At 32.7% G+C, this 22,780-nt stretch overlaps 1 protein-coding gene across 1 annotated transcript; it reads left to right on the forward strand.

Moving 5' to 3' along the window:
* Positions 1-20,451: 20,451 nt before the first annotated feature.
* LOC149531951 (BON1-associated protein 2-like) lies at positions 20,452-21,370 on the forward strand. The gene has a single exon (XM_089809601.1). It carries the CDS (start codon positions 20,670-20,672, stop codon positions 21,288-21,290), a length of 621 nt encoding a protein of 206 aa, XP_089665727.1. The 5' UTR covers positions 20,452-20,669; the 3' UTR covers positions 21,291-21,370.
* Positions 21,371-22,780: the final 1,410 nt, after the last annotated feature.

Consider the following 22,780-nt stretch of genomic DNA (forward strand, 5'->3'; position numbering starts at 1 on the left):
ATGATACAACAAAGATACAGATGTCACCCTACAAAGACTACACCAGGAGATTCACACTCTAAATAAGCAGTTGAATGAAACCAGTTATGAGAGCTTACAAATATTGGCTAAAAATGAAAGGCTAATATAAAAGAATAAAAAATTAAAGAATGGCCTAAAAGTTGAAAACAAAGTCAATGAAAGACTCACAAGGTTTAAGCAAAGCATGAAAAAGATTTACGAGAAGATGAAGAATCAAACAAAACTTAGTAATATTATTGGCCTAAGATATACTAGTGAAAGCAAATTTGAATATGGAGAATCATTCAAATTAGGTGATGAACAATAATCATATAACATTAAGGATCCTATCATCATGAAAGGCAATAATCCTAGTAAACCTATTTTTTATAATTGTGGAAATCATGGTCATAAAGTAAATGTTTGTAGAAGAAAATAGAAAATTTCTCCAAGATGTACACCATTTAATGGTCATTGTTATAATTTAAATAAGAATGGTCACAAAACTTATGAGTTTAGATCATCTAGAAGAAGTTTTGTCTAGATAGTGTTATAGATGCAATTAGTATGGACATAAATTTCTGCAGTGCAAAACACGAGTGCCACCAAAAAGGATGCCTAACAAATAGGTAAAATTTGTAAGAAGAGAATACAAAACTTCTACTATGTGAACTACATGTGAAAAATTTGGACACTTTTCAATGAATTTCACATTGAGAAATCCTATAAGTAATTCTAGACCTTGGAGCGAAATTGGTCTGGTATGTTAATATGTTGATCAAGAGTTTGGACATATTACATACAATTTAGATCTATTGATTCTCTATAGATGGAGATAACAAGTGAAAAGAGTTGATCAAGAATAGGTTAGGAATGATATGAAGAAAGTATTGGTGAAAAAAGAAGAGAACATTACAGCAATAGGTAACCTAATAACCTTTGGTTCAAGTGAGTCATCATCAAACTAAGAAAATAAGTAATTTCTCAAGGACTTCAATTTTCATTGAATATCTATCAGTCCCTTACATTGATTAAGAAAAAATTCCTATTAGATTATTCAGATGCATTGGTAACGATTTTTACATAGAAAGTAAAATAGGATAAATTTAGCTATTATTGAGTCACATCATTGAAGGAGTTATACATATCTATACTATTGGTTAACAACTAATAGAAATAGTTATTGGTAAATGGTGAATACTAGTAAATTAAGTCATACTAGTTAACTACATTTAATGTTTTGTACATCTAGCCATTGGAAACACTTTTCAGGAAATAAATACATTATTAATCTATTCATTTCCACCTTATACTTTCAAAGAGTGATTGTTTGAGTGGAACCTAAGTGCCTATTTTGATCTAGTGAGTGAACTGTTAAGAAATGGGTATTTTCTAAATATCAAAATAAATATTTTACAACTCTAGTTAAGTAGTAGAACTAAGTGGTGAACTTTGTAGAAATTTGGAATATTAAGGAAATATTTCATATTATTTTCATGGCCTTGAATGTGGATAACCAGGTATAGATTGAGATTGTGGAGGAATATGAGCCTGAATACAAACTCTATTCCTTGAAGGTAGCAAAAACTAATAAAGTCAATTTCCTATCATCAATTCCTCCTTGAGTGATGGTGAAAAAAGATGTTAGGATCTTCATACATTACAATTTGATTGAACTGGGAGATACAAAGATCAAGAATGAATACTTGAAAATGTGTGAGAATAGTTGGAAATGAAGGGTTTAACTAACATGATTTACCTAAGTTATTCTGATGAAGAATGGATTTATTGTGTGTTAAGTAGATACCTTGATCAATTTATTAGGTTAGATGGTGAAGAAAAGATATAAATCATGATGGAAATAATCCATTGGTAACATATTTCTCAGTAGATAGAAATGAATGTACCCTAAGGTTAGCATCAAGAGATGAAAAAAGTTATAAGGTTTATCAATGCAGTCAATTAAATAGCACACCTGGAGGAGTTCTTCATGCAGCCTATGAAATTTTAAAGTGGGGAAGATATTATGACCTAGAAAATATGGTTAATGGTCAATTAATCATGAAAATGAGGAGAATTAATCTTTAAAAAAATAGGAGATGGAGTATGGTTCATTGTTGGTATGTACATTTTTCTATGTACAAAACTTCATTCTTGGTATCGGTAATGTAGTTTGGAAAACTGATAGACCATATCTTTATCAAATAAATGAATATGTCAATTAGTTACAATAAACCTTTAGCTTTTTTATATGGGGATACTTTAAGGGATTCCAAGAAAGAATTCACAAAATGTATAGGATTCCATCGCACAGTGTTGAGAGATATAGGGGTACTATATGTTTTCTAGTTGACATAGACACCTATAAGATATAAGCAGTAGAACCAAGAAAATCATGGATTCCATCTATAAGATATAAAAATTACGAGAATGTACCTGTCAAAAACATTGAAGACCTATTAAATTTACCTAAGGATGATGATGCCAAGAGGTTTTGAACCTATGAAGAGGCTTATAAACATATACCATCTGATCTTAAGAAGCCCAAGATTGAGAGGAAGAAAATAAAACTCATGGGAAAATTAGAATCAAAACATGATGTAGGAGAAGGAAGTAGTCAAACAGAAGAGAAAAATCTAAAGAAATTCCTAAGACTTATGCAAAGATAAAAGGAAAAACTTGATTACAAAGAAAACTAAAACCTCTTCTTTACCTACAAAGGATGACATAGTTGAGATTGAATAATTTGATGAGGGGACACCTACTAAAGAGAAAATTGTTGATTTTTTTTTGAAAGTGGACAATCTAAAAGAACAAGATCCAAATCAGTTGACATTTCTAACCTTTGCAACCAAAGACCTACCACAAGAAGAAAACTAGGATTCAAGAAAAGGTATCTTCTAGCATAAAAAAAGGAAGAAAAAAACTAGGAAATATTAAGATGAATAGAAAATTAGGACATCAATAGGTAATTGTACCTAAGATAGAAATTGATGTTGAAAAGATAATAAGAGATTATGGACTTATTGGCAAAAATAGTGAGTTTATTTTTGGAAGACAATCAATTGAAGACAAGAAACTTATGGAAGATTCCATCGTATTTCATTTTCACAAGTTTCATAGATTCCTAAATTAACTCAAAGATAAAATTATTACAGATCTATATGATAAGATCATTATTGGCTTAGAGGAAGTACCCATACATGAAAAATAAGTCAGATAAAGAATATTGATGCTTACAATGCCAAAAATGAGTGATAAAGAAATTGATGAAGAAAAGGGAAAATACAAGAATGGATTCAATACATGTATTAGGACTCCAAGACTACTAGTAGGATGGAACAAGCACTTCAGAATGATGCAATGTTAAAAAAGAAAATAATATTTACTATTTATTTACCTCAACCATAGGACAATACCAAACTTATAAAAGTTGGAGACTTGTTTTCTATGAATGAACTAGTTGGCGATATGTCAGGAAGTCACACAAGAGATGATATTTACATTGACCTAACAAGAGAACAAATGATGAGATATTTGAGATAGACCCTGATACACCCACTATAGAGAATGTAACTTAAGTAGAAGACGGTAAGCTAGAATCACTATTAGAAGAAAATTTAATTGAGAAACAAATAAAGGTTTTGGATACAAAGGTCAGATTGATTGAAGAAAGGGAAAATAATATAGGTATTGAATAGGTATCTAATGCTACTGAACAAAAAAAAACATACACTAAAGAAAAAACTCCAAAAAATTGAAGGAAACATATTAGGAGGAACAAGAAAAGCTACAACATGAGAAAGAGGAAAGAAAAGAAATAGGGGACACAAGTACAAACAATATTGAAATAGGGGAACATAGGTTGTTGTTTCCACCAGTATGTAATAGGTCTGAGGTGATAGTTAGGATGATACCACTATTGAATATAAAGATTAAGAGAAGAAGAAAAGTAAAGATAAATTATAAGAGAAATAGGAGACACTAAGTGGTGAAGAAGAAATACCTAGTATTTTACAAGCAATAACATAAGATATAGGAGACAAAAAAGAGAGGAAGAGAAGTTATAAAGTTGATGATGATGATGATGAGGAGGAAGGTGATAAAATTGATAAAGATAATGCTGAGTATGAAATATTAAAGAAGAATTCAAATAACTTAAATACAAATAAAAAATACTATCTACACAAAAGTTTGTTGATAAACTAGAAAAGGAGAGGTTGAAGCAAAAACAAGAAGAAGAGAGTGTTAGGAATAAACCACAGACGTAAATAACAATTACATACAAATATAAACAATATCAAAAAATAATAGATCACACATAAGATAATAAAAGAGACCAAGATTTAACATGGTTCACCCAATCCCTAGGCTACGTCCACCAATAGCAAGTCCAATATTCTTATTATCTAATGATTACAACCTAATTACAATTTATAATCCCTTACATCTCAATACCACCACTAGAACCAATTTTTGCATCACACCTTATGAAAATCCCTAACCCTAAGCCCTTTAATACAAGTATATTTACTGCTTTAGGGTTATAATTAATAACTACATGTCAGCCAAAAATATTGATAAAATAGGGCCCAAATTTTTTTTTCACTATATTGCCTCGAGCCCCAAAGAATTATCATGTATAGTACTTCCCTGATCAATCACCACAAACTAACAATCTCCCACTTGGGGACTAATCCGGGTCCACATTAGACAACAATCTCACACTTGGAGACTAATCCTATAGCTATGCCACTACTCCGTGAGGCTCCCACTGGATCAAACCACCCTAGACTCTATTGTTCTTTTATTCTTGTTCAGTCTAGAAGACAAATTGAAGCTAAAAAGGAATTCAACTTCTCCCTTGTCACTACCTTTTCAAACATATCTATTGGTTTGTCATCTATATGTATCTCATCCAGCTTTAAGTGTCCATCATCCAAAACTGATCGAATGAAATGGTACCACAACTGAATGTGTTTTGTCTTTAAATATAGAGCTAAATTCTTTGCAAGATGAATGGTACTCTGACTATTTGTAAACAAATAATTATCCTTTTAAGGGTGTCCCAATTCTTCCAAGAAGAACTGAAGCCATATCATCTCCTTGGATGCCTCTGTAGCAGCAACATACTTTACCTCTATAGTAGATAAAGCATTAACCTTCTGTAACCTAAATGCCTAGCTTATTACTACCCCACCAATAGTAAATACATAACCTATAGTACTCCACCTACTATCAATATCCCCTACCAAATCTGAGTTAACATGGCCCTGTAAGTTAGTAGTAGAGCCCCCAAAGTGTAAACACTTACTGGATGTTCCTCTCAAATATTTGAGAATCCATTTGACTACATTCCAATGCTCAATTCTTAGATGACTCATATACCTACTAATGACTCCCACTGCATGTGCAATATATGGCCTTGTACTTACCATAACGTACATCAAGCTTCCTACAGTTGAAGCATAAGTTACCTTAGACATCTTATCCTCCTCTTTTGGTGCCTTGGGATACATCTTCTTAGTCAACTTCAAATGACCAGGTAAAGGTGTGCTAATAGCTTTAGCATTCTCCATAGAGAAACGTTGCAACACCTTTGCAATATAATCAACCTGAGATAATGTCAATTTCCTATTCTTCCTATCTCTACAAATCTCCATACCAAGGATTTTGTTTTGCCCCCAAATCCTTTATAACAAATGCATGTGCTAACTGTTCCTTTAACCCCTAAATGTGATCCATGTTAAACCTAGCTACAAGCATATCATTAACATATAAACATAAAATTATGTAGCTATCATCATCCAACCTCTTAAAGTAAACAAAATGATTTGAATGACACCAACTATATCCATGCTCATGCATAAAATTTTCAAATTTCAAATACCATTGTCGAGGTGCTTGCTTCAAGCCATATAAACTTTTCTTCAATCTGCACACTAAGTTATCCTTACCCTTGACTTCAAATCCCTATGGCTAAGCCATATATATCTCTTCATCTAAATCGTCATGAAAAAAGGTTGTTTTTACATCAAGATGCTCCAAATGCAAATCTTCAGTGGCCACAATACTTAAAACAGTGCAGATAGAAGTCATCTTAACAACATAAGATAATATCTTATCAAAATCAACTCCTTTTTTCTGTTCAAATCCTTTTCCCACTAACCTGGCTTTAAATCTTTTCTTAGCTCCTTCCTCTTCTTTCAACATATAAACCCATTTATTTTGTAAAGCTACTCCCAAGGTTTTTTCTAATTATTTCTAATACCTATAGCTTTCCATCATCCCATATCTACTCTCAAGTTATTAACCCTTTAGAGAACCAATTATCTGAAACTAGTTGTTGGAAGGATAGGTATTGAGAGGTAGGAGAGTGAAAGAGTTTTGCAAATTATTTCACCAATTCAAATTTAGCATTAAGCATTAAACTGATTTCATTAACCATTAGCTTGTTGTAGTGCAATGAGAGTTAACCTATTTACTAAAATTTAAAACTGTAAAGAAATTATCAACAAGACAACATTCACACATAACATCACATTTTTGGTCTTGCAAAAACTCTTGGTTAAAGGAAAAAACTATGGTAGGCATGAAATCCACAACTTATCACTATAGTAGATAAGGTTTCCCTATTAGGAGCTACAAGTTATCACCTTCTAAGTGACTTACCCTATTAGGAGTGATTGATACCCTATTAAAATGATCTAACATTCATATTAAAGGCTACCATGCCAAGGGATTTTATCCCAATATTAAAGTGTTCATCTTGTTAAGGGATTTATAATCAAGTCTTGTTAAGAATTGCCTAGTTTAAGGATTTTATAAAACTATTTCAAACTATTAAGAATAAACAACAAGAGTATGACCTATAAAACACTTGTCAAATGCTTTATGCTTTGCCTTTGTCCAAACAATCCTTCTGTAGTCTTTTTGAGATCAACTTTGTGTTTGCTCCTGGATTCTACAATAATTAGCCAATCATCCATTTCTCTCTCATCCAATAATTTGTGATGCCACTTGATGCCCTTTTTAACTCATTCTTTCATTCTCTTGAAAATTAGAGTTTTGAACTCTTCCATAGCATCCTTAGGAATCCATTTCATTCTCAATCTTTCTTGATTCTTTGACTATGTTGTTTGGATCTAAGTCTTTTTTATCTTTCCTGAGGTGGAAAATACTTTTATTTATATTTGTCAAAACTTTCTTGAATTCATCAATATATGTTCACAAATTTACGTTAATTATTTCAATTGACTCCCTAATCTATGTAACACATTTCATCTTCTAGATAGATTTAATGAATCTCACTGCATCGTGACCACACATCAATTTTACCAAAGCTTTTCTAACTTTACTTGCTCAACTAATTGATGAGTTATCTAGTTTACCTATTTATTCTAGTCTATGTTTACCAATTATCTTAGTTTATTGATAATATTTTTTTCTCCTTTGTACCAATTGGTCTTGTAATCTTATTTATTGATAATGCTTTGCCTATTTTCCTTTTCCCATTTGACTAGTTTTTTAAAATGTGTAATTTTCACCTTTTTTTTTTTGTCTTTTAATGATAATGTATATCTAGTTTACTTATTGCCTCTATCTATTTACCTATTGGTATAACTTCACCAAACTAACTTTACCTATACAATGCTTTGATAGAAATGATAACCACAATCTCAAAATTATCATGAAAAAAATGATTACAATTTTATGATCAACACTAGAATTCATCTGTCTAGGTGGCATATTTACCAAATCCAGGTGCACTTGCCTCAACTTTGGTGATATGTTCACCAATAGAAAGAAAACAACTTTACTAGTTCTAAATGTAATTCAAATATCTAACTTGTGCAAGTCCTCTACATTTGTGATCCATAACCATGATTTTTCGCCTAACAACCAAAATATTTAGGTCTTCACAATTCACCAATTTAAGATCTAACCTTTCACCTCGCTCTAACACCATCTAATGTAGTACAAGTTGGTGTATCCCCAAAAGAGATGAAAAAAACCTAGCTAAGAGCCACACAATAGAAATGCAACAAGATACTATTCGAGTAAAAGGTTAATTTAATTTAATTTATTAAATTACCTTTACTCCATTCTTAAGATTTCCCTTTATGCACTTGCATTTCCATTTAATAAGAAATTATTAATTATTAAATTTCATTTACCTCTTAGGGTTTCCCGTTTAGGTTTTTGATCTCCTTCATAAGGATTGATTGATTGTAAATTTATTCACTATGTTTTGCACAAGTAAATTCAATCTTGTTGTTTATTGAGAAAACCCTTCTCTCTATCTTTCTTAGTTTCTTGTAATAGGTTATTTGCATGCAGGATACCTAGGGATCTAAGAAATTTTTCATCATCAAATTCTACATGGTATTAGAGCCTTGCTTGTGGCTACCTATTCTTGTGTGAAGAAAAAGAAAAACAAGGGTTTGATAGAATAGATCTGGCATTTTTTCATGAACTTTTGTCAAAATAGGGGGGTCTCAAATTTTTGGAGCACTTTGAGGTCAAACAAACCTCACAGTTGGATTCAGAAGGCATCAAAACCCCCATTTTCATATAAAGTTTATCGATTTCGAACAACATTGATTCGGGAGGCAAAAAAATTGCATAACAAGGTCATACTACCTTTGAACACAATTTGAGGAGAAGGAAAAACCCAAAAATCACAATTTTTTTTTAAAAAATGGTGTTTTAACACCATTGTGGTCAACTAACCGCAACGACCACCATCACAATTATCTTGAACTATAGTGGCATTGCTAGTAGTTGGCCTGCTGACTGTAGTGGCCTCCGCTCAGTTGTGCCCCTGCCTACCTCCAGCCCCATCACTAAGATGCCACTAGAGCACTACCAACACACCACCAATGGTGGTATATATATTTTTAATTATTATTTTTTAATGTCTTACAGAGGCCTTGGCGATATTTTTGCTCTAACTTAAGCATATCGAGGTAGTGTTTCGATCCAAAAGAAAAGTCGAAAAGCTAATTTAAAGACATAGAAAAGTGTAGGTATTTTTTGGATTTTTTTTTCAGTTTGGTACCTTTTTTACTCAAATTATGATGAAGTCTTCAATCTTTTGGGGGGCATAACTTGCTCGTTTTAGCTCCATTTTTTAATCAGCAAGAAGTGCCAAAAAAAAATTCTTGAGCCCTATCAAGATTCTCTTTTATTTTCATTAGCATTTCTCAAAAGTACATGTGATCCTCAAATTGAATTTTTTTCTCTCTTCTTGTTTATGCATTCCTTCAAGTAGGTGGGGTTTAGTTTTTTGTAATGTGGGGGGTGTTTTGTATTATTGTTTATGTTATTTACATCAGTAAACCAGAAATTTTTAAAAAAACAATTCAAAACCTTCTAAAACTATGGCTGAGACCTCTTCTTGTCTAGAACTTCTAACTCCTCATAATTATCACACATGGAAGACCTTGATGACATAGCTTCTCTTGTCAAAATGGTTGCGGTCTTGTTTAGATGTAGTGCAACCAATTTTATAGAGCCCCTTTGAGGTCATGCAATAGAGGAACAAGATGGATGAGGCAATGGAGTTGATTTCTTTATAGGTATCAAACAGTCTACAATTTCATCTTGATGGGTGAAATAGCCCTCTAGGTATGTAGACCAAGATTGATGCCTTGTTTGGTACTGTGAATGAGTTCAGGGCACTTTAGATTGAGGCAAAGCTTATCTCTCTTGTAACAAATTATTTTCCTTCCATTAAGGACTTCTTGATGAAGTTTAAATAATAGAGATATTTATTACAGGGTTGTCAGAAAACCAAGACTAGCATTGAGTGCATCTACCCGATTCTTTCTAACCTTTGTGAAAATTTTCAAATTTTTGCTTCTACCTTCTATTCCACCAAAGATGCTTTAGGTAATAGATTTACCATGCCATCCTTTGAGGTTTTTTGTGATCATTTGACTCGAGAGCAAGCTAGCTCTCTTAGTTGGATTCTCTCTCATAGGCTCATAAACTTATGCATTGGTAGCTTGGTCATCTGTTGGGATGAAGGAGAAAACACAAAATTCACATTCTATAAACTCTCAGATTGATTCTAGCCCTCACTGTTCATTAGTGCCACCTCCTCCTAAGGTGGGAAAACCAAGCCAAAAATACTGAAGCGTGCTTATTGTAATAAGACCAATCATGATGAGTCACATTGCTATGAGAAGAAATTAGATGGCTATGCCAAACAAGTTTTAGATTTGACAGCTCTCCTTTAGAAGAGCAATATTGATATTCCTTCTTCGTCTCATAGATCTTCTTCATCACCATCATTTAGAAAGATGGTAAATATATAGGAAAGGGTCATGCACTATGTGCAAATACTACTCCACATTCTTTTAGATGGTTACTAGATTCAGATGCTTCACACCATATGGCATCTTCTTAGAATTTGTTTACTTCTTTTGAGGCTTCTCTTACTCCACACATTTTAATGGGGAACAACATTGTTATGACTGTATGTGGGAAAGGTTCTATTGACATTGAGGATGGTACATTTCATGATGTACTTTGTATTCCATCTTTTTCCTCTAACCTTATCTCTATTTATCAAATTAAACACAACGGAACATGGAAGATAATTGAGTTTGCACAAGATTCAGTGCACATCAGAGATAGTAAGATCGACAATATTGTTGCTACAAGGATTTTTGATCATTCTTCCGCCTATACTCCTCTCATTTTGGTCCACCATCTCCACTATCGGAGACTCACTCTCCTTCTTTATGAGATACTACTGAGGTGAAGTTGGGTCACTTAAACTTATATGTTGTTCCTAAGACCAGTATTGTGACTTTTGCACCTCCACCTCTTGTTTAGATTCCATCCATTGTATAGGATGTTACAAGATAGGATTATCATTGCACCAAAAGATTGACTTGTCAATGCCTAATACAACTATTAGACTTATAAAACACAAGACACAATTAGGACATGTCATGAGACTTGAAGGGGAATGTTAGCGGTTAGTCCAACAATCCCTCCCTCAACATTACCCAAGGAGATTTGAACCTGTGACCAAGCTCTGATACCACTTATTATAAGACATGATTATCATTGCACCAAAAGATCAACTTGTCAATGCCTGATACAACCACTAGACTTATATAACACATGAGGAGTTAAGCCATGTCATGAATCCTAAAGGGGAACATTGGAAATTAGTCCAACACATGCTTACTCTTCAACATTGTCTATCATTGCAGCTCTAGTAATTGAGCCATCTACTACAATTGTTGAGGATATATTAGAGGACACACATCTCCTCTTAGTTGATAGATTTAGCACGCTTGTTATCCCACCTCCATTGGAGATTCCATATTAGGATTAAGGGGTTTCATCGTCCTTGTCCATTTCCTTTGTTTCTTTCAAATTGGAGCCACATTGGTATGTTCATCAACACAAGAGTTCTTCCATTCTGGGCAGTTATGGAGTCTCGAGCTTCTATCATGTGGGGTTTCATTGTACTTATGGTGTTGAGAGAGTCTCTTGAGATATTTCATTTGTGCATCCTTTTCTATATCTTTTTGGAGTAGGCTTTTTTCGACTAGATTTTCTCTATTTCTTTGTCTCATAGAGATTTGGTTGTGATTGGGTACCTCCTTAGGCAGGTTGTTGCTAGGATCCAAGTTTTTTCTTTCAGCATTGTAGTTTCATTTCTTTCTTGCATTGTTTCTCATCTTAAGGGGGGTGTTAAAGTAAAAAGTTAATTTGATTTCATTATTAAATTACCTTTACTCCCTTCTTAATATTTCCCTTTATGCACTTGCATTTCCATATAATAATTAATAATTATTATTAAATGTCATTTACCTCTTAAGGTTTCTCTTTTAGGTTTTTGATCTCCTTCATAAGGATTGATCAGTTGTAAATTTATTCATTCTATTTTGCACAAGTAAATCCAATCTTTTTTATTGAGAAAATCTTTCTCTCTCTATCTTTCTTACCTCCTTGTAATAGGTTATTTACATGTAGGATATCCATGGATCTATGAATTTTTTCATCATCAAATTCTATATATACAACTAAAAAATAACCTCTTTATTAATAGAAGATCCAATTACATTAAGTGAACATCAAACATGCCAAGTTGTAAGGCCTTCCATTTATGACCAATACAAAGAGTCCAAATTATAGACAAAATATTTCTTATATGCCTAATCATGTCTACTAACCTCTATGCTCCCTTCAAGATACAACTTACATTACATAAATATCCATCAAGTCACATAGGTCAGCTCAAAGATCATAGTTTCCTAAAATATAAAACATGTTACAAAACATAGTCCACTGACCCCTTATGTTAAATGAGAAAATACATAATGAAGCATAAGAGAAATAGTTTCCTTAGATATAAGTCCTCACGTAATCTAATAACCAATTTGAAAAGCCATGAAACCTTGAAAGCAAAGATGAACATTGCATATGCAAATTACCACTCATTGTTTGATGAGCCAATGAAGAACACACCACCCAAGAATAATAAATTAGATTTTCATGCATATGCAATAATCATTTGGTTTATGATGTTGGTCTCTCTCTCTCTCTCTCTCTCTCTCTCTCTCTCTCTCTCTCTCTCTCTCTCTCTCTCTCTCTCTCTGTGTGTGTGTGTGTGTGTGTGTGTGTGTTACTTGACATTTTCTTGTTGTTGGTTATCTAGGGGAGCTGGTTGTTTGATTTGACACTATTTTTTTGTTAAACTTTAACTCTCTTTTTGTAAATACTTTTGGCATTTTAGGTCTACTATAAAAAATCTATTTAACCCTTAATAAGAAAAAAATTACAACATACAACCTTAGGATTGATAACCCATGATAGGTGCTTGTTAAGAAACCATGTTTCCATAAAGTAAAATGTGTGATCTAGTGATCGCCTCTATAAACACTCAGACTATAACTAGAAAATTATTGTGATGTGGATCCTAATTAGACTTGAAGGTTTATTCAATGTAGTTTCCCCTAGATTTTTTCCATGGGGGTTTGGGGGCAGTGCCCCTTGTGGGGTCTTGGGGAGTTGTCATTTTTTCTATTGGATGACTTATTCTAGCCCTAATTTTGCAAGAAAAAAAGCTTATATAAAATGGCTTAAGGTTAGGGATTTCATAATGTATGCTGATATTGTAGCTTCTTGTAGTCATATTGAGCTGTAAGGGATTGTGGATTGTAATGACCTGTTACAATAATATTGAACTTTTTGTTGGTGGAAGTAGCCCAGGGATTTGGTAAACCACGTTAAATCCTTGTGTTTTGTGTTCTCTTCTATGTGATCTATTATTTTCTAATATTATCTATGTTTGGACGTAATTATTATTTATGTTTGTGGTTGATCCTAACAAGTGGTATCAGAGTCAGACTATTGTCATTTTTTTTCCTAGACAATTATCATTTTTATTTAGCTATCCTCTACAAGAACATCTCACGGTTGAGTGGGAGAAATGATAGATGAGGGTAAGTTGAAGGTTGAGAAGTTTAATGGGGAGAACTTTCAGTTATGGAAAATTAAAATGGAGGAATATCTTTATTAGAAGGATTTAAGGTGGCTATTGGAAGGAAAAGCCAAAAAATAGGAAACTTTAATAGATGAGGAGTGGGAAATTTTAGATAGAAACTCACTTGGAAGTATTTGATTATGCCTAGAAAATTGGTGATATTTAATATTACAAAAGCATAGATGATGGAAGAGTTGATGCAAACCCTAACAAAACTGTATGAAAAACCCTCCACTTCAAATAAGGTATTTCTCATGAAGCATTTATTTTATATGAAGATGGTAGAAGGTGGATTTTTTATAGATCATTTAAATGAGTTTAATACTTTTGCTACTCAATTATCTTTTCTAAATGTTAATTTTGATGATGAAATTAGGGCTCTTTTGATTTTTTTTCTTTGCTTGAAAATTGGAATGGCCTAGTAATGGCTGTGAGTAATTTTGTTTTTGGATCTAATACTCTAAATTTTGATGATGTGATTGGTGTTATTCTAAGTGAGGAAACTCATAGGAAAACCTAAAGTGGATGTACATTAGGAAGTGCTTTGAACGCAAAAAGAAGAGGCAAAATGACTAAGAGAGGAATTAATTCTAGAAATTGTGGGAAATCGAGAGAAAAATCAAAGAGGAAGAGGTCTTAATCCAGAGAACCAAGAGATTACTAGTACTGTGGGAAACTAGGGCATAAGAAGAAAGATTTTTGGAGATGAAATAATAGTAAAGGAGACAAATCAAAAGGGAACAAGGAGGAAAATGTGGTAAGTATCAAATCCAAAGAGGACGCTTTTCTTCTTTCTTTAGAATTTGTTGATGATTCTTGCGTTTTAGATTTTGGGTCTTCATTTCATCCTACACTCCATAGAGGTTATTTTATTGATTATGTCCAAGGGGATTTTGTGCTTTTTTATTTGGGGGATAATAAACCCTGTCAAATTGTTGGAAAGAGAAAAATTAGGATTAAGTTGCAAAATGGGAATCATTGGCTCCTACACGAAGTAAGACATGTTCCAAGGCTAAGTAGGAATTTAATTTCAGCACAAGATCTTAGTGATGAGGGTTGCATAGTTACTTTTTAGGATAAAAATTGGAAGGTTTCAAAAGGTTCCCTTTTAGTATAAAAAAGTGTGAAAGCAGGCTCCTTATATCCTTGTACAGGTCATATTGTTCCTTCTACTTTAAATATTTTAGAGTAAAATGAATGTTCATGAATAGTTGTTGTAGTTGAGCAGGGAGAACAAATAGTTGTTGTAGATTCTAATACAACGCCATGATACAATAGACTTGGTCACATGAGTGAGAAAGGTATGAAATTTCCTCATTCAAAGAAATTTCTACCAGGTCTAAAATGTCAATATGGATTTCTGTGAAAGTTGTGTGTATGGAAAACAAAATAGAGTGAGTTTTGTGAAGAGTGGGAAGGAAAAGAAAAATGAGGAATTAGAGCTTGTACATGCAAAATTATGGGGACATGTTCAAGTATCTGCCCTTGGTGGATCTCATTAAATTATGTTACACTTATTGATGATGCAACTAGAAAAGTATGGGTTTCTTTCCTTAGATAGAAAGATGATGTATTTCAAAATTTTAAGAAATGGAAATGCTTGGTTGAAAATGAGACTAGTAAGAGATTAAAATGTCTCAAATTTGATAGTGGTGGTGAGCATTACAATTTTTAATTTGAAGATTATTGTTCCATTAATGGTATTTGCAAACATAAAATTGTTCCAAGGACTCTACAAGAAAATGGAGTGGTTGAACACATGAACATGACAATAATAGAGCATGCAAGGAGCATGATGTTGCATGTTGGGCTACCCTTAAACATGTGGGTGGAGGCTATCAATATTGTTTTATATTTGATTAATAAAGGTCCATTTACTCTGGTCTATAGTATTCCGGAGGAAGCATGGACTGGTAAGAAGGTGAGTTATTCTTTTCACAAAACCTTCAGTTGTGAAGAATCTGCACATATAGATTTTGAAAATAGAACCAAGCTCGAAGCTAAGTCAAATAAATGTGTGTTTGTTGGATATAGCATTAACAAATGTGGTTATAGGCTTTGGGACTTTTAAAATTATAAAATTTTAAGAAGCAGGGATATCACACTCAATGAGAAAGCGTTGCACAAAGATCTCTTGCAACAACATGAGAAGAAAGAACATGATTATGTAGCATTGGATGATACTCAAAAGGAAGATGTTCTAGTAGTCTTTCATGCTTTGCAACAACTACAAAAAAAAATACCACACACCCTAGAGAATGTTGGATGGCCAACACGACTAAGTAGACCTACAAAAGAATTTTCTCCCTCTTTTTACTCTATTTTACTTATTGATGCTTGTGAACCTAAATGTTATGATGAAGTTGTCTAGGTGGATACAAAGATTTAATGGGAGTATGCAATGAAAGAAGAAATGGACTCCTTGCTAAAAAATTAGACATGGGACTTAAGCAAGTTACATGCAGGTAAAAAAGACTTACAAAATAAATGGGTTTATAGGTTGAAAGAAGAGGATGGAGGTAATAAAATATTTAAAACTAGGTTAGTGGTAAAAGGATTTGCGCAAAAAAAGGGTATTGATTTTATTGAGATATTTTCTCCTATAGTTAAAATGTCTTCTATTCATACTCTTTTAAGTATTGTGGCTACTAAAGATTTTCACTTGGGGTAGCTTGATATTAAAATAGCTTTTCTTTATCATGATTTGGATGAAGAGATATGTATGGCACATAAAAAGGGATTTGAGGTCAAAGGTAAAGATAACTTAGTGTGTAGATTGAAGAAAAGTTTATATAGATTGAAGCAAGGACTTTAGCAATGGTATGTGAAATTTGACATTTTTATGCATAAGCATTATTACACTCGATGTCATTCTAACCATTTTGTTTATTTTAAGAGGTTAGATGATGACAGGTACATTATTTTATGTTTATATGTTGAAGATATGCTTGTAGCCAGGTCTAGCATGGATCACTTTAAGTGGCTAAAATGATAGCACATTCATTTTCTATGAAGGATTTGGGATAGAAAAACAAATCCATGGTATGAATATTTAGAGAGATAGGAAAAATAGAAAATTGACTTTATCTCAAGCTGATTATATTGTGAAGGTGTTGCAATGTTTCTCTATGGAGAATGTTAAAGTTGTCAGCACAATTTTACCGTGTCATTTTTAATTGACTAAAGAGATGTGTTATAAGATATAGGAAGAGGAGGACAAGATGTACATGGTACCCTATGCTTCATCTATAGGGAGTTTGATGTATGTTATGGTATGTACTAGGCCAGATATTGCATGTGCAATGGGAGTTGTTAGCGAGTATATGAGTGATCCTAGAATTGAGTAGTGGGATGAAATCAAATTGATTCTCAGATATTTGAGAGGAACATCCAATAAATGTTTACATTTTGGAGCCTCTACTATTGATTTACAGGGCTATGTTGACTCAAATTTGGTAGGGGGTATTGATACAAGATGGAGTACTACAACTAATATATTTACTATTGGCGGGTAGTATTAAGTTGGGTTTCTCAATTACAAAAGGTGAATGTTTTATGCACTACAGAGGCAGAATATGTGTTGCTACAGAGGCAACAAAGGAGATGATATGGCTTCAATTATTCATAGAAGAATTGGGACAACCACAAAAGGATAATTATTTATTCTCAAATAGATAGAGTGATATTCATCTTGTGAAGAATTCTACTCTACATTCAAAGACAAAACACATACAATTCTGGAATCATTTGATTTGGTTAGGTTTGGATTATGGATAGTTAAAGCTAGAGAAGATACATATAGATGATAATCCAACAGATACATTTACTAAGGCAATAATAGGAGTTCAGCTTTGATTGTCTTCTAGATTGAACCAAATAAAAGAACAATAGAATCTAGGGTGGTTTGATATTCCAGTGGGAGCTACAGGTTTAGTGATGCTATAATCAGTCTCCAAGTGGGAGGTTATTGTTGTGGAGTCTGACCAATCTCCAAGTGGGAGATTTTTGTGAATTGGAGCCTAATAAGAGTTAGAGGTATATTTAGTGTAGTTTCCCCCAAATTATTTCCACAAGGGTTTAGGGGCAGTGCCCTAGGTGCACTCCCTATTGCAGTATAGGGTGTGGCTTGGGGTTACGAATTTCATAATGTATGATGCTATTGTAGCTTCTTATGGTAGTATTGAGTTGTAAGGGATTGTAAATTGTAAGCATTGGATAATAATGATATTGGACTTGTTGTTGGTGAACGTAGCCCAAGAATTCTTGTGTTCTCTTCTGTTTGATCTATTATTTTATCATATTGGTTAAATTTGCATGTAATTGTTATTTATGTCTATGGTGGATCCTAACAAAAATAGGAAATAAAACAAATTATTTTTGGATTATAAAGTTTTGCCAACAGTTCCCAAACTAATGCTCCTAGATCAACTCCTTTGAATACTATTCTTTGCACAAAATTCATCAACTTATTTCAAATAATACTCGCTCCCAAATTATTACTTTTATTTGTTGCTAATTTATTTTTTCATAGATGTTTTAAATTTTTTAAACTTTTTTTTTCAAAAGATTTTTTTTAATCCCATACACCAATTTTTTTCTCGTTCAACCATCTAAAAAGTAATAAAATAACTTAGTCTCGATGTCAACTTTTTTACACAAGAATAATCAAAGACACAAGCTCCAACAATTGCACATTCTTGGCACATTCCTTGGTAGATAAGCTATTATTCCTTATTTTTTGGATATGCAATGATCACACAATAGTGAATCTACTAATTAAAATTTTTGAAGTTAATTCCTTCTTTGGCAAATTTTAAGGCCTCACTTTCTCATGTGTTCGAGCTTCTTCTATTAAATCCTTGTGTCACTATGTGTAATTATCTTCATAGGTCCCATTTGAATGAGACTCTTTAGAACACACTTGAAATGATTGATTTTCTACCCATAGAAATTACCAAGACACCTTTCATCACTTCTTATGTATTGGATCTAAAATGGTTACATCCTTGAGAATCTAATTGCCTAACTAAAATTACTTTTTAAAGTTAAGGGACATATTGAACATCTTGTAGGAGCCAACTATTTCTAGTTTTTAGGATCAACAAAGTATCCCCTTTGCTAAAAATATCAATAGATTTATTATTACAATGTTAAACCCTACCAAAATTGCCAGTTCAAAAGTTTTCAAATACACATTGCAAGAAGTGACATGAAATGTTGCTCTCCAATTAAACACCTAGACATATGTCGCAGATTCTTCTGTAAGAAGAGTAAGAGTATCAATAGTGTCCTTATGGATGTTGGGTGAGTAACCCCAAAGATCTTTCTTCATCTTCTCTTCTACAATGTTAAATAACATAGTAATGGAGAGAGAAAGAATTATGGTTGCTAGTACCTTATTGTTCATTTTTCCTATTCGTCATTGGACACCATAGTTAGCATCTTTGCCTTTTTTTGCCACATTCTTAACAATTACTAAGTATTATCACTAAGAAAATCTTTAAAATGATAATACTAATAATAATAAAATCTAATAAACATTTAAAATTATATAAGAATAGGAATAAACTTTCTTAAATATTTTAAAAGTTAAACTTATTAGTAGGTAGGTTTGTAGTTAAAACAAGAGCCACATAGTGGCATGTACTTGTCGTTTAGTTATAATTAATAGAATAAATAGATATTATATGTAGTACAAGTTATAGAATACATCTGTAGTTATAGTTAACAAAATAGATTTCTATTTTTTACATTTCATGGAGTTATGAGCTATTGTTCGAAATTTTCAAACTTCATTAATCAATTTGATTTTGTATATTATATAGATAGGTAAATTAATGAAATAAATTAAGATATAAAAGTTCGTAGATATATAATATTAAATAAATAGAATTAAAATGTAAAGGTTCAATACATTCATAAAATTATAGTAATTTATTGTTTGTCAAGATTTAATATTTTTTAATTTTTTATAGTATACTTTTGAATAAATAATAAATATTTTAATTTTTATTAGAATGAATAATAGAATAATTTTATTACTATTTAGTACAATCTCTATTTAACAAAAATCTCATCGTTGAAAATGCAATATGGAGAACTCCAGAAAAAAGGACTTCTATAACATCAAAGTATTGAGCCAATCATATAATTTCTATGATATATAAAATATATAATTAAATAACAAAACTTTAGAAAGATTTCTATTATTCAAAAATAAATATATGTGATTGGCTAAAACTAATAAATTTGTACACAAAAATACCTACGGCAAGTACAATAGTGTTATTCGAGTCATTTTAAAATATATCTATGCATAATTTATAGATGACCACCCACTACTTACAAACCTACTTCATACTGCAATTTCGAACTGCTACATTTGAAAGTATCAAGTGAATATTCCTTGCATATGCTGTATTCAATTTTTCAGCGGCTACGTTGATCCCCCGTGACACCAGAGATGTACGTAGGTATCGATGACGTAATAATGAGTTGTACATGATAATCAAGATTGTCACTTGTTTACGATATGAAATTACCGTCCCTATTCCTATTAAACAGCTCAAAATGGTTAGACTAGTCATATTGCCTGGTTCCTCGGACTGCCTTTCAGGCTTCCATGCAATTCACATTGGAATAATAAAAACATCTGACCACATTTGCCAATCATAATTGAACGTTACTTGGGGATTGTTTGAACCGGCGAAGAGATATATTAGAAAACGTGCCGTGAAAGCAACGGAGTTTGTAAATGGATGATCCGTGGAAGTCATGACCAGCTCACCCATTTTGAATATGACGGCGGATACACCTAATAATTAGGTTTCTTTATTCCTTTGTCCACGTTACTCAATAAAAGAAACATTTGAATCTCTGTTCCTTTGAAGCCATCTAGTCAGAAATGATGGGCGCATCTGAATTTGACAAACAATGTTATTGCTTGAATGATTTTCTTTCACTGAAGATGCCGAGAAACCCACGAGAGATTTCCCTTTGGTGGCAGCTTGTACAATATATATTACCATGATCAAATGTTTGAATCTCTATTAAATTGGATAAACTCGTATTCCACACTTCTTGAAGTTCCACAGGCTCTTGTTTTCCATAATTTGGATAAACTCGTAGGCACAATATTTGAAGAAAATACCAGTGAATGGATAAAGTTGCAATTGAGATTGTGATCATCTCAGCCCAGGATCTGAAATGCGTGACAAATTTTGGAAGGCCAATGCGAAGTTATGCGGTTGTATGGAGCGATTCCGCCACACAAAACTGCACGAGGACAGACAGAGAGGGTGGCAGCTACCCCATCTGGAACGATAAGTTTCGAACAACAGTCAGCAAGAATTATCTGCAGCAGAAGGGTTCTTCTCTCTCCGTACAAATATACTGCAAAAGCATGATGGGAAGGAAGAAGAGAGTGGGAAGCGCTCGGGTGCCCTACGCCGATGTTTTGGAGGGATTCGCTAAGCCCGAATCAATCCATTTTCTGAGCTATCGGATTAGAAGGCCGAACGGGAGGCCGCGAGGAACTCTTGATTTGTCACTCAAGTTTCTTGACAAAACTGATGCTTTTCTGCTAAATTCAAGGCGGCAGTTTGAGATGAGATTCCCAGCTTTTCCCTTCCAGAACTCAACGAATGCATCAAATGGATATCAACACCATGGTCGTCTAATTCGTCCGTTCAATTTGCAAGAATCTGCTGCGGGATACAATGTCCCGACCTCAACTAACACATCAAATGGATATCATGCCCGATTTGCTACGTATTAATAAGGGAGAGAGTGTTCATGGAAGATGTATTTTATAAGTCGGTCTATAATATAAGAATACTTGATTGAAAGTTTACTAAATTGGAAAAAGATTTAATAGTTTACTATTAAGATTAAGAAAAACTGATAATCACTGATTGCAATAAGAAATCAAAACTATCCTTCTGAATTACTTCTGCTGCATATTTTGCTTTGAAAGTAACCGAACCATTTAAAAATATCAGTAAGATTATTTAAGATCATTTCCTGACAAATATACTCGATGCAGAGAAAATATATAATTCACTTAACAGTGTACTAAAAATCTTTAGTGGATTCCATGGTACCTGTCCATTGAAACTATTTGAGAGACAAGAATTTTTAACAGGGAAAATAAAATCGATGGTAGATTATAATTATTCCAAATTTTAACGTAAAATATAATTATCGTTTTGTAAGTCCAGTTTGAAAATGAAATAGCACAATAAGATAAACAAGCTGAACTATTATGCTGATGCCATCTCTAGAAATATGGGAATTGGAATTGTTATTCTGGAATAATTATTGGGAATACATATTCCTATTCTTGTTTGGTTCACTCAGAATTTGATGGAAATTCATAGACCGAAAATTTATGTTTTCTAAGGGCTCATTTGGTTGCAAGCATAAGAATAGAAAATTAGAATAAAAATGTGGAATAGGAATGGAAATGGGGAATGGGAATGGAAAAGAGCAATCCCATTCTTGTTTGGTTAATTATTTCAACTTATTGTAAAGAAAATAATTTTTTTATTCTATTTTATTCAATGAATTTAATTTATTTCAACATTTTTTGAATGAATGAATATAAACATAAAAATATTATACACAATAATATACTCTTGAAATTAGTAAAATTTGCTCATCGTTTATATACAAAATCATAAAAGAGATTTAGTCTCCACGATCATAATTGTTCTTTACAACAAAATGGTCATTTCATTACTAAAATTAGAATCACCATCACCAATAGTGTATTTATAAAAATTAGAACATAATTAAGTCTATGTTGAAATGTGATTTCAGATTTTGCCATGAAACCAATCTCCCTAGCAGCTGTCTCCCGCACAATACACAACTTGCAATCCTTCCTTTCTTCTTCGGTAGATTTTGATGTGCTTGATGTAGATGAGCCATCTTTGACCCACTCGAAGAAATTGCGGCCATTGTCCCCCTGCATTCCAAAACTACATTAGGGCTTACCACAATAATAAAATAAAAAATAAACATATAGAAGATTAGTAACAACCTTTCTTTTATCTAGACAACACAAAAACCTACGCCTAGGATTAATCTTTGTACATAACATCTTCATTGCTACAGGTCTAGCACCACATAGACACATTGGAAAAGCTGTGAAATCTATCAACCCTATATAAATAATGAACAAATATAATGATAAATTACTAAAAAAGTGTAAACTATATTCAATGGACTACGTTGTGACTTCTCAGTCCAATCCTACTAGCAATG

The sequence above is a fragment of the Cupressus sempervirens genome, chromosome 11 (genome assembly GCF_028749045.1).
Source record: "Cupressus sempervirens isolate cs-2001-9-10 chromosome 11, ASM2874904v1, whole genome shotgun sequence".
Lineage (NCBI taxonomy): Eukaryota > Viridiplantae > Streptophyta > Pinopsida > Cupressales > Cupressaceae > Cupressus > Cupressus sempervirens.

Bases quoted from the DNA above. Each gene is read 5' to 3' on its own strand.
- LOC149531951 (XM_089809601.1), top strand. From the start codon at position 20,670: ATGGATAAAGTTGCAATTGAGATTGTGATCATCTCAGCCCAGGATCTG.